Below are 13,350 nucleotides of genomic sequence, written 5' to 3' on the forward strand. Positions count from 1 at the left end.
GCAAGGCCCATGACAGAGGGCTCAGCACATCCAACCACCAATCCTCAATGTTTGTGACAACATCAGCATCAGTCCAGGTGAGGAAATCCAACACTTCCGTACTTTCCCCCAGCTCCTCAGGGGGGCCCTGTAAATATATTTTTATTCTCTGCCCAAATGACTTTGGGATGTGTCACTATTTCACTCTAACCTATACTAACCTACCATATCTCACTTCCTATTCTAAGTTCTATATAATTGTGGTGTTTGAACAAACTGACTGTAGAGTTATACTGTTTAGAAAATATAGATCCTGCACCAAATAGACATCTCTTCACTTGGTCTCACACGGAAGCTGAAGTTTCAAAACACAGTCAGTTTCAACTTTTACCCCTTTGGCCAGGTTTGTCCCAGTCCCACCCAGATCTGCTTCATTCATATCGCTAATTGAAGTCTGGGCTCTTTTTCAGCTTTTTTTTTTTTTTAACAGTTGCTGTATGTGCTAATGCTGACATTCATATCTGCTGAGCTCCAGCTCTGAGCTTCAGGTGTCACAGAGATACCCATGTTGCAGAGACCAATCAGGTCATACACTAAGGGATCAGCACCTCAGAGTTTAGAGACAGGCTGCTGAAATTTTGATAGCAATTTTGATTTTGTTGGATTGCAGATCGCTTTCAGCAGTTGCAGGATTGACCTCATTTGTTTTTCTCAGATATCACTGTCCTTTGTTGCCTGATGTCTCATGTCTTGAAAACCATTGTTTCATATATTTTGTCTGGATTTTTAGTTGTTTCAAGCAGGAAGGTAAATCTGGTCCCTGTTTATCTTGGCAGGAAGTGGAGATTAATTTCATTTCATTTAACTGGACTAAAACTTCAGTCTCACATGGAACTGCTGATGGTGCCCACGGGTGGCCTTGTGCTGGGTGCTTTACCCACATTATCTGTCTTAGTTTAATGGAGCTACTTATAAACACCCGCTATTAGCCCTGAAAAAGAAAAGCACACAGAAGGAACAATATTCCAGAGCTTATCTGACATTCACGAACGTCCGACTGTGCTAGGCAGTAGGTGTCAGAGGGCGTGTGTGCTTGAGTGCCAGAATGTGGTAGGGTCAGAGGGCATGTGTGCCAGGACACGGTAGGCGTCAGAGGGTGCGTGTGCCTGAGTGTGCCAGGACCCAAAGGGAAGGCCCTGTGACCCCTGCAGGGAAGACACCTGCCACACGGCCATGAGCCGCCTGGGACCAAGGAGCTTTCTCCAGGTGGTGCTCTCCTTGCTACAGAATGGGGTGGCCAGGTTACACGTCTCCAGTCTCCTTCCAGCTGGAGAATCCTCTGTGTGGGGAGGGGGCACAGGGATTCGGATTTGGGTGGGGGGTGGGCAGTCAGAAGGCTTTCTGCAGAAGGGCTTTACGCTGACCCACAAGGGATGGCTTTGCAAAACATACACACTATTCTCCCTGATTATAAAAAATTCTTGCCCATTATAGAAAAACATAGTAGTAGCCTTTGTGGTATTTTTCAGTTTTCAGAGCTTTGTTGTTGTTTTTGTCTTTTTACTGAGTTGGTGTCATACCACCCATGCTGCCACGGCCTGCTCTGCTCGACTCACAGTGCGGGTGGGCCCAGAAAGAGCAGAGAGCATCTCGAGTGTTCTCTGGGCACCTGCGAGGGACGAGACCATCCTCAGGCTCCTCATGGGGAGATGGAGCCTAGGTGGGGTCTGACCTTGTCTAGGAAGAGGCACAGCCTGACTCCGAGGCCGCTGAAACCACTGCCCCGCAGAGCTGTCCCCAGGCACGATGCCGAACTTTTTGGAGCTCTTGCTTCACCATGTGCGAGGCTGTGATTGTGCCAACCGGCCGGGCCCACTCCTTGCCCCTGGGGGAGTGGGGGGTGGGGACACCTCTGCACATCCAGAGAATATGGTCTCACTGCATGAATGTAACAGGGTCGAGCAATGACACAATGAGAAGCATTGGGAATGTTTCTGATTATGTCCTATGAGTTGATTCTCAGACGGGGATTGCAGAGTTATGAACCCCTTATTCCATAAGTAATGTATGGTCACTGTAAGACAATCAGAAAAGACAGGTAAACTAAAGGAATTTAAAAAAAAAAGCCATCATTGTACCACCCAGATATGACCAAGTTCAGACAGGTTCCGAAGGCTTCCTCTTGTCAGGCATGAGCTCTTCCTACAGCCACAGCCAGGAGCATCCCTGCTGTCGGCATGTGACGGCCATCACGGGGCGTTCCCGACGACGCTACCTATTATTGTGTTTTCATATTTTTCTTATTTTTTACTCTACATAATATCTTAAAACACTTAAAGCATCTAAATAAAAAGAAAAAGATTTAAAACAGGTCAGTATGGCTGTTTGCTGATTATATTGATCTTGGTTTTCCATGTTTCTCTCTTCCCCGGGCCACACCTATACTCCAGGCCCAGCGAGCCAACCCCAGAGACCCAGCGGTGGCCGGTCCAAAGGGAAAGGGGCCGACCAAAGCAGCCGCTTCCTCCCAGGGTGGCACGAGCGCGCCTGGGTCACGACAGAGCGGAGTGGGAGGTGGGAGCAAGTGAGCAGGCGGGCGGAGAGGCAGGGGCCTGGGAGGCGCGGTGGGGCCAGGCTGGGCGGAGGCCACGTCAACGTTTTCTTCTTTTATTCTCCTGTTCAGGCCAGCACAGCTCACGGTGTGGGTAATATCCCATCATCAACTGTGCCTGCTATCAGGGACAGAAAATTCTCCAATCCAGGCAGCAAACTCCAAGCTTGAGAGATGCTTAATGACAACTACAAATGTTTTCTCCAAGTCCTTCCAAACGCTAGACATTGTGAAAACTGAGTCATTTGTTTTGAGTACTTTGTTAAAGCTTCACCCCAAAACTACCACAGGGGGGAGGTTTTACTAGAGAAGACAATAGGAAACAAAAATAGAGAGAGGCCTCTGCTAATTTGAAAAGATCTCTGTTGCTTCAACCCATGTGCTCATGAGTATAAAATTATCACCTGCTTCCATTTCTGTTTCAACTGCAAAAACATCCTGCTTGCAATCAAGAAGTTGAAGAATAAATAAAAGTAGAAAGATGCTGATTATGATAAAAACATGTAAAACCCATTTATTTTCTAGTGCAACTACATCTTCCTGACTTTCTAAACTCCTTCCCTAACTCCTCCTCTCCCTTCCCACTCTGGCTACATCTTCTCAGGGACCCTCTTTCAGGAAGGCACCATCCCACAGCACGCAGGAGGCCGATGAGCCGTAGCAGGATGGGCTGGGTGCTCTGCTGAGCCGCCTGCAGTCAGGGTCCTGCCCCCCGGGTCCTGGAGCAGCAGGAGGGGCCAGGTCAGGGTGCACACACCTGGGCTGGTGTCCTAGCTCCCCCGTCTGCTGGCTAGGAGGCCTCAGGCAACTCCCAGGACCTCTCTGAGCTGCTGCTGTCCCATCTGTCAGTGGTGGCAGTAACAGCCAGTTGCTGACTGGTGTCAGGACCAGACAGAGAAATGTGTGCCTGGCATGGAGCCCGGCCCAAGGGGAGCACTGGGTGAGGAGTCCATCCAAGCTCACTCCCCCAGTAGGTGTTGAGGACTGATGAGCCATTTAACTGCTTCCTCTGTGAGGTAGAGAGAACCACTCCTGAACTTTTTGCCTCCCAGTAGAGAAACAGGATCAAGGACAGGGCAATGCCTAGAAAAATGCAAATGTAAAGACTGCTTCCCCATCCCCCAGCCATGCAGCCACTTTAAAAGGCATTTTGTGGTTTCCCATCTTCCCTTTCAGCCTGTGCACACCAGAGACGAGGTTATGAGATAATCAGGAGCCGTGCCGCCCTTTCTTCTGCAGCCCTGTCCCTGCGCCTTTGGCAGCACCTCCCACGGCACCATGCGGGGCAGTGTCCAAGGGTCAGGACTTCCGGGGTCTGTAGGAGCCACGACGGGGAGGGTCCAGGGAAAGGGGCATTTTCAGTGGAAAACAAGTGGCAGCCACCAATTATGATGACTTTGTACTTTGGATCCAGATTGGCTGCCACTTTCTTTATAGTAAGACACCAACAGCTTAGGAAAAGAGGATATTTTAGTCCATCCTTGAAAAAGCCAAGAAGGGGAGCATTTTAAGAAGTACAACCCTGAAAAACGGATCAAACTCTGTTGAACTCAGAGCATACCAAGATATGTTCATAAATAAATTCACTACATGAATGCCAGGGAAAAAAAAGCTTTTTGTAGCTACAAATTTCACAGCAGAGTACACTAAAAGCCAAATGAATAAGAGCGTGTGGTATGATTCAGCAGGAACTAGCGGAAATGGTTAACGTTTAACAGCCCATTTAGCAACCTGCTTTACTCAGAGCACAGCGTTCATACGCAGTGTTCCCTCTTGGCCATTCTCCCGGGCAGGGCTGTTAGTCACGACGACCAACAGAGGAATCCAAGTAAAGCTTTCTTCCCCCACATTTCAGTTCTGCTTCCTAGAAGTTATTCTCAAATCTACGAGGAGAAGGCAGCAGGACTCTGGGGCTCCACACAGCCTTCCAGTTCACCCTGAGGCCGAGCCACGACCAGCCAGGCGCCCGCGTGGCTCCCTGCTACCCAGCGGGCACACCCGGCCCTGCTCGCCCAGGGCCTGGCCCTGCCTTGACAGGAAGCGGGTGAGGCGAGGCACTGACCAACACGCTCGGCCACCACAAGCCGCACCCCTCGCTCGGCAGTCCTTTACTGCAGGGCTCGTGCAGGTGCGTGACACACACAACAAACATGGCTTGGAACCATCAGAGAAGCCACTATCAGGCAAAGCAATGGGGAAACGGACACGTGGAAGAATTAATAAAGACTAGAGCGGAAATAAATGGCATAGAGAATAGAAAACAGTAGAGAAAAATCAGCAAAACCAAAAGCTGGTTTTGGGAAAGAGCAATGAAAATGACAAACCTTCAGCTAGACTGAGCATGAAAAAAAGAATACTCAAATTACCAATGAAATTTCAGGAATGAAAGATGGTACACTGGTAATGACCTTATAGAAATACGATAGATTTTAAGGGAATAGTATGAATAATTGTGGGCCAACAAATTAGATTAACCAGATGAAACAGATACAGTTCTAGAAAGACATGAACTACTGAAACTGAATCAAGAAGAAATAGAAAATCTGAACAGATCTACACCAAGTAAAGAGAGCAAATTAGTAATAAAGAAACTTCTCACAAAGAAAAGCTCAGTCCCAAAATGGCTACACTGGTGAATTCTATCAAAGGGTTTAAGAAAAATTAACACCAATCCTTACAAACTCTACCAAAAATAGGAGAGGAAGTAATACTTCCCAACTCATTCTATGAGGCCAGTATTACCCTAATATCAAAACTAGACAAAGATGTCTCAAGAAAAGAAAATTATAGGCCTATATCCCTTATGAGAGTGTACATAAAAATCTTCAACAAAATATCAGCAAACCAAATCCAACAATATATCCAAAGGACTGTACACCACGATCGAGTGGGACTAATCTCAGGAACAGAAAGTTGGTTTAACATCCAAATGTCAACTGATATAACACACCATCCTGGGTTCAGTAACCAGATTACAAAAATAACAAAGGACCAAACCTGCATGAACATCTGAATAAATGCAGAAAAAGCATTTGAAAACAAAACAAAACAAAACACCACCACCCTTTCATGATAAAAACATTCCACAAGCTACAAACAGAAGGAAACTTCCTCAATTTGTTGAAGAGCATCCAAGAAAAACCCACAGCAAACATCATATGCTCAATGGTAAAAGAATGAATGTGTCTCACTAAGATCAGGAACTAGACAAACGTCTGTTCTTGCACTTCTATTTGATATAGTGAAGGTTTTAGTCAGGGCAATTAGGTAAGAAACAAAAGGCATCCTGAGTGGAAAGGAAGAAGTAAAATTATCTCTATTTGAAAGTGACATGATCCTGTATAGAGGAAATCCTAAGGAATCCACAAAACACTATTAGAACCAATAAAGACACTTAGCAAGCTTGCAGGATACAAGAGCAATATACAAAAATCCAAATATTTCAATACACTGGCAACGAACTACCTGAAAATGAAATTTAAAAAAAATTCCATTTACAACAGGATCAAAAAGAATAAAATACGTAGGAATAAACTTAACCAAGAAGGTTGGCAAGCCTTGTTCACTGAAAACTACAAATATTGTTTAAAGAAATAAAGACCTAAATAAATAGAAAGACATCCTATGTTCAGGGATCGGGAGACGCAATAATGTTAAGGTGGCAGTACTCCCTAAAGTGAGCCACAGAGTCAACACAATCCTTTCAGAATCCCAGCTCACTTCTTTGTAGAAATTGAAAAACTGATTCCAGATTTCATATGGATATATATGCAAGGGATACAGAAGAGCAAAACACTACTGCAAATGAAGAACCAAGCTGGAGGATTCATACTTCCTGATTTCAAAACTTACAAGAAAGCTAAGTATTCAGGATGGCATAGTAACTCAAAATGAATCAGAGACCTAAAAGTAAGAGTGAAAATTATAAAATTTCTAGAAGAACATAAGAGTAATTTGGATTTGGCAATGGATTCTTAGATATAAAACCAAAAGCACAAGCAACAAAAGAAAAAATAGACAAATTGGATTTCATCAAAATAAAAATCTTCAGTGCATCAATGGACAATATCAAGAAGGTGAAATGACAACCCACAGAATGAGAAACTATTTGCAATTCATATATATGTGAGAAGGGATCAATATACAGAATATATCAAGAACTCATACAACGCAACAAGAACACAAAATGAACAACTCAATTAAAAAATGGGCAATCACACTAACGGTATATACTCAGATCTGAAAGCAGGGACATGAACAGACATCCGCACACTGATGTTCACAATGGCACTATTCACAATTAATTCCCAAAAGATGAAAACAACCCAGTGTCCATCAACAGATGAATGGATAAAGAAAATGAAGTATATATACAAGATGGAATATTATTCAGTGATAAGAGGAATGAAGTCCTGAAGCACATGACAACATGGATGAACCTTGATGACATTATGTTAAGTGAAATAAGCCAGACACGATAAATATTGTATGATCTCACTGATATGAACTAATTATAATATGCAAACTCACAGACATAAAATATAGAATACAGATTACCAGGATAAGTCTTAAGAATGAGGAGCGATTGCTTAAGACATGCAGAATGTTTAACTAGTTTGAACTTCAATGTTTGGAAACGGACAGATGTGACGGTGGCATGTTACTATGAGAATAATTAATGGTACCAAATGGCATGTGAATGTGGTGGAAAGGGGAAGTTTAGAGTCTTGTCTGTCACCAGAAGGAAAGCTGGAGGTCAAAACACGAGAATGTATAACACAGTGAATCTTGTGGTGCACAATGTCCGTGATTAACTGTATGGATATAAAAAAGTTCTTTCATGAACTAGAGCAGATGTACACTATTAAAAGGAGTTAATAATAGAGGGATTTATGGGGAAGAAATGTACCTATTGCAAACTATGGACTATCATTAACAGTAATATTTTAATACTTTTTCATAATAGTAACAATGTACCACACCAATACTGTGGGTCAATAATAGGGGGTGGACAGGGGGTATGGGAGGATTGGGGTTTTATTTTAAAATTTTTTTAAATTCAATTTTTTTGAGATTTTTTCACATACCATGCAGTCATACAAAGTGTACATTCAATTGTTCACAGTACCATTATATAGTTGTGCATTCTTTATTTTTAATTTTAACTTCTTATCTGGAGTAATGAAAATGTTCTAAAATTGAGAATGGAGTTGTATGTACAACTATGTGATGATACTGTGAGCCAGTGATTGTATACTTTGGATGGTTTGTATGGTGTGTGAATATCTCTCAATAAAACTGCATTTTAAAAAAAATGGGCAAAGGACTTAAACAGATATTCCTCCAAAAAAGATATATGAATAGCCAATAGGCACATGGAAAGATGTTCAACATCATTAGCCATTAGGGAAATACAAATCAAAACCACCACTTCACTAGGATGGCTATAATTAAAAAATATGGAAAATAACAAGTACTGGCAAGGATGTGGACAAACTGGGACTCATACATTGCTGGTGGGAATGTAAAATGGTGCAGCGACTGTGGGAGACAGTTGGAAAGGTCCCCAAAGAGTTAAACACAAAATTACATGGGACTTGGCAATTCCACTCCCAGGCAGACATACCCAAGGGAAATGGAAATACACATCTGAACTAAAAGCTGTATGTGAATGTTCACAGCCACGTTATTCATAATGGCCCAAAGGTGGAAACAACCCAAATGTCATCAACTGACGAATGGATGATCAAAATGTGGTGCATCCACAGCATGGACCACTATTTGGTTGTACAAAGAACGAAGCACTGAGTCACGGTGAAGCCCGGATGAGCCCTAAAGCCTTATGCTAACTGAAAGGAGCAGGAAGGAAAGGCCACCCAGCATCTGACTCTGTTTACATGGAATGTCCAGAAAGGGCAAATCCACAGAGACAGAAGGCTGAGGTGGGGACGTTCTGGAATTGGACAGTGGTAATGCTTACACAACTTTGTGAATATATTATAAACTACTGAACCATACACTTTAAAAAGGTGAATTCTATGGTATGCGAATTACATCTCTATTAAAAATAGTGTAAAATTGTGGTGAAAAGAAAAGGAGCATGTGGACAGTGCTGGGAGTGGTGGAGGTGGAGTTGATAAATGATGATACGAGTGACTGCAGGTCAGCCGGCTCTTGGAGCTTGCCCCGCGCCGGCTGTGCTCCCTGCTGGGTGGGCTGCACCTGCTGCGCGCTGTGGGCGGGCTGAAGCTGAGCATCATGATTCCTTTTGTCTGAGCTCACATCGCCCAGCATTTATAGTTCACGCCATGCACCCCTGGACATCATTCTGCCTGCTCTCCCCACTGCCCGAGAAGGAGCACGCCCCACCTCCGAGGACATAGCCCCTCCCTGGACCATGTCTGCTAGCAGGTGGCCTGGGCAGAACTGCAGGCCGGACCTGATTTCAGTCCCAGGGTCTTGACCAGGCACCACCTCCCGAGCAGCCCGGCCACTCATCCCCGGGGACTCACGATGCCCAAAATGCAGACAGTCATGAACACAGCCTTGAACCCTGAACTTCCTTCCTGTCACCATTTTAGGGTCCTTTGTTCAGGGGCTACACATTCCTGCATGCGGTGACCTCATGTATTCTCCAACAACATCACAACGTGGGGGAGCAAAGAACTCTCACTAAAACACAGCATCCCAATTGTAAATTTTAATAGAAATATACCTAATGCAGCAACCAGGCCTCTTAGGCCTTTAGCATGCACTAACATCAGGCTCTGGTGTGTGGGGTGGACAGTCCAGAGAGAAAACAATGTTAGAAACACACTGTAAATTCAAATATGGCAGGAGTGGCGGTGGGGGGAGATGGACCGTGGAATTTCTTCAATAAATGGAAAGGCACTCCCAAAGGACTGGTAATGTTATTGCCAGACGACAACATTTTAAGCAACTTTTACTTTCTTCTTTATACTTCTGTGTATTGTTTGAGTTTTAAAAAATAAAGTTCATTTTGCAAAAACTCAGAAACAAAATATTTTCGAGAGAAAAACCTTACTTTTGGCTCAGATTATCTTTGAAGGTCTGTTCAGTTCTAACCTTCACAAACACTGAATTCCAAACCTGAGGTCCCAGTGAGTGAGCGTGTCTGCCTTGGCCAGGCCTCTCCTCCCACTTGCTAGAAAGCCTAAGAAAAGGCTGTGGTCCTTGCTTCCCAAAAAAAGCTTCCTAATAGCCCCTGCCTCACCTGAGAGTAGGTTCCTCTCAGTGACCTTTGGCTTACCTGGACAGGTGGCTCAATTGTTATCCAGGCGGGGAGCATCAGACTGGGGTTCAGAGGCTGGGTTCCCACGCGGAAGTAAACGCCGCCCCTGGAATCGCAGGCCCACACGTGTTGATTCCCGCAGGCCACGCTCGTCAGCTTTATCCCTCCTGTAGCAAACAAAGGAAAAGCAAACATGCCGTAACTGCTTCTGTAAAATGACTAACCTTTAATTTAACCCGAGGACTTCGATTCTATCCTTCAAAGGAAAAGAGGAGACTGCACTTTTGGTTAGGCTCTGATGCCGAGGCACATGACCCATTCCAGAGACTTCCCTGGGCTCGAAAACAGCAAAATGCAGGGCAGTTACAAAGGCCTCTGGCCACCTGCCACCTTCCAGGTGCCATGTGGTAGTCCCCCTAGGCCACCAGCAGAGCAGTGAGGACGCCCGAGGGCCACGCACCAGCTCAGCATCACCACAGGTCACATCCGTAGCTTCCCTGGACATGCGCTGCTGCCAGTGAATTCTGGGTTTGGGGAGAGGGATCTCATGTGAACTGGGAATCTTGATCCTTCTTAGAATTAAAGAGGAATTATCTAAGCCTCTCAATGAATTCTCACTTTTATTTTTATGTTTCTCCTTGTTGATTAAAATGATTTTAAGAGAAAAGGAAATGTGAGTGTCTCTTAAAAAAAGAAATTACATTTGACAATAGTCTCTTTTAGCAAAAAGAGCAACAGCCTGTAGATACTGAACAGCTGCTAGAGGACCGGCTGCTAGCTTAGTTTTTACACCCCCCTTTCAAGCCTCACAATGCCGTGCAGCTATTAACGCCCCAGTTTACATGAGGCCCAAAGTCACATGGTGGGAAGGCGGCCAAGCCAGGAGCAGAAAGCGGGGCAAAGCAGAGCCCTCAAATGTTCAGCTCAACCCGTTTTGACACAAGCATATACTTGGGTAACCCACAACCTATCCAGACAGAAAACCTTCTCACTCCCCCAGAAAGCTGTCCCGAGCCCCTTCCCGCCATTCCCTCCACCCCAAAGCAACCACCATCCTGGTTCCCACCATAGAATCACACAGTGAACCCTCTCATGCAGTACTGGGAACCTGTGAGGTTACCTGCAGGGTCTGTCTGTCTTACTGGGGATTATCCCACTGCCTGAAAGTACCACAGTGGGCTTTCCCATTCACCTGCTCATGGACACAGGGCCGTTTCCAGCTTTTTTTAATGAATGAAGCTACTATGAGCAGTCTTGTGGAAGGCTTTTTGTGAACACGTGTTTTGATTTTCTGGACAAATACTTAGGAGTGGAACTGCTGGGCCATCATGTTGAACTTGTAAAGGCATTGCCAATGTACCCAAGGGGCTGCACCATCACACCCCCGCCACAGCGTGTGTTCCGGTGGCCCATCCCTACCTCACCAGCCTTCGGCAGGGGTGCCTTTTCCATGGCAGCTATTCTGGGAGGTGTGCCCGTATCCTGTCCTGATTCTAGTCCGCATTTCCCTGGGATGTGCTTACTCCCGGACACTTGCATATCTTCTCTTGTTGTCTTTAGAACCAGACAGCTGTCTTCTGATCATGGAGTGAGAGGAGTGCCTTGGATATTCCGAACACAGGCCTTCTGTCAGGTATGTGCATTGTATTTTCTCCCCGTCTGTAGCTTGCAGTTCCATTTTTTAAACAGTGTCTTTTGATAAGCAGAAGTTTTTCATTGTCTTGGGTCACATAGACCTTTAAGCAGGGGAAGAAAGATGGTGCGAGTTAATCTCTTCCAACCCTCCGTGGTGCAGCCCATCAGCAGGGAGGAGGCCTAGGAGTCCCCACCTAGGAGGCTGGGCCTGGGCTGGCAGGCACACAAGGAGGCCGGAAGGGGCTGCTCTCCCCATGGTCTCGAGCCACGTTCCTACCAGAGCACGTAGGCCCTGGACTCTGCTGTGTGGGGCTATGCCCCAGACCTTTAGTCAGGGCAGCAACTTCAGGCTGTTAATTCACCACTACACAAAGGTTTGGCGTTATTACTTTGGGCATGTCCTAAAGATGATGATTTCTCTCATATCTAAAATCAGTTGTATTTTTTTCCTTCCTTAGTCTTTCATGAAATGTTTTCCAGCAAGCTTGGACTCCCTGGAACTCTAACACTGCACATTAAAAGGCTCGGACCAATCAAAATAAATTCCCTTCAGCAGTTCATTCCAGAAATAGCTGAGAAGCAAATGTTGAGAAGCAAAGCTTGCAGTTGGAGTCTTCAATCTGCCCTGAGAGAACTACATGCGGGAGGTGATCATGCTAATAGCCCCATGGTCACAAAAACGTTATCAGGCCAGAATTTCAGAGTTAGCAGCAAACTGCAGCATTTCAACAGAATGTGAAGCTCATATTACAAGGGGAAAATTCTTCTAGAACTAATATAACTGGCCCTAGAACATATCCTTCAGTGTATAAACAGCATATTCTGAATTAAAGATAGAGCAAAGATGGGGAGGTTTACTCAAGAGCCTTTCAGTAGTTTAAGACCTCCAGAGGGTCTCCAGTAGGAGGCCTGGAGGCCTGGGATTTAGGAGACCTCAACAGAGAAGACGGTCGAGGTCCAGAGGCAGACTCCACACTGAGCAACAACCCAGGCTGGCGTGAGGCCGTGGCTGTCAGTGGAAGTGACTGGTCACTTCTCAATGGGCCTTTCTGCTCCTGCCCAGCTGCAGAGACCAGGCGGGCACGGGCGCCACACTGCAGGCCGACAGCCCTCAAGGCTGGCAGATCTGGAGAGCAGCGTGAACCGGGGTTAACGTGCATCAGGTCAAGGCGCAGAGATCGGGGCTTGAGCTGCCGCATCACCTGGCCTGGCTCCCACAGACAGACTGCATGCTCCTACCTTTCTGTCTGTCCCATTAAAAGGAAGTTTTTAATAACTTTATTCAACAGAGCAGGCATTTTCCCTTCAGGATTACTTTTTAAACATGTATTTTAGAAAATTGGCAGTTATTAGCTATTTATAAAACATTTTTCCACAGAAATTACAGCGTAATATAATCCTATTTGTTACCTTAAGGCATTGTTCCAGTTTGGTAGTCTGCTGTTTTGCAAAACACCAGAAATGGATTGTCTTTTATAAATGGAGGTTATTTGGTTATAAAATTACAGTCTTAAGGCCTTAAAGTATCCCAGGTAAGGCAGCTACAATAGGGTACCTTCACTGGAGAAAGGCCACTGGTGTCTGGAAAACCTGTTAGCTGGGAAGGCACGTGGCTGGCGTCTGCTTGCTTCCAGGTTGCATTACAAAATGGCATTCTCCAAAATGTTGCTCTTGGGACGTTTTGTCCTCTCTTAGCTGCAGCTCCTCTTCAAAATGTCACTCAGAGCTGCTCTTGGGGCGTCTGTCCTCTCTTAGCTTCTGAGGAGCAAAAGTCTGCTTTCAAAGGTCGCCTCCAAAATGTCTCTGTAAGCTGCAGCTCCTCTCTCAGTTCCTGTGCGTTCTTCACAGTGTCCCTCTTGGCTGTAGCAAGCTC

The 13,350-nt window shown here is 45.3% G+C and overlaps 1 protein-coding gene across 6 annotated transcripts in view; it reads right to left on the minus strand.

Annotated features, from left to right (window-relative positions):
• The window catches only part of TECPR2 (tectonin beta-propeller repeat containing 2), a 155,113-nt gene that overhangs the window by 23,149 nt on the left and 118,614 nt on the right, over nt 1–13,350 (minus strand). For all 6 annotated transcript variants that reach the window (XM_037831805.1, XM_037831804.1, XM_037831806.1 and 3 more), the window contains one exon: nt 9,861–10,009. In XM_037831805.1, coding sequence (XP_037687733.1) covers nt 9,861–10,009 — 149 coding nt within the window. The remainder of the gene's footprint in view (nt 1–9,860; nt 10,010–13,350) is intronic.

This window comes from Choloepus didactylus, chromosome 4 (assembly GCF_015220235.1).
Source record: "Choloepus didactylus isolate mChoDid1 chromosome 4, mChoDid1.pri, whole genome shotgun sequence".
Taxonomy (NCBI): Eukaryota; Metazoa; Chordata; class Mammalia; order Pilosa; family Megalonychidae; genus Choloepus; species Choloepus didactylus.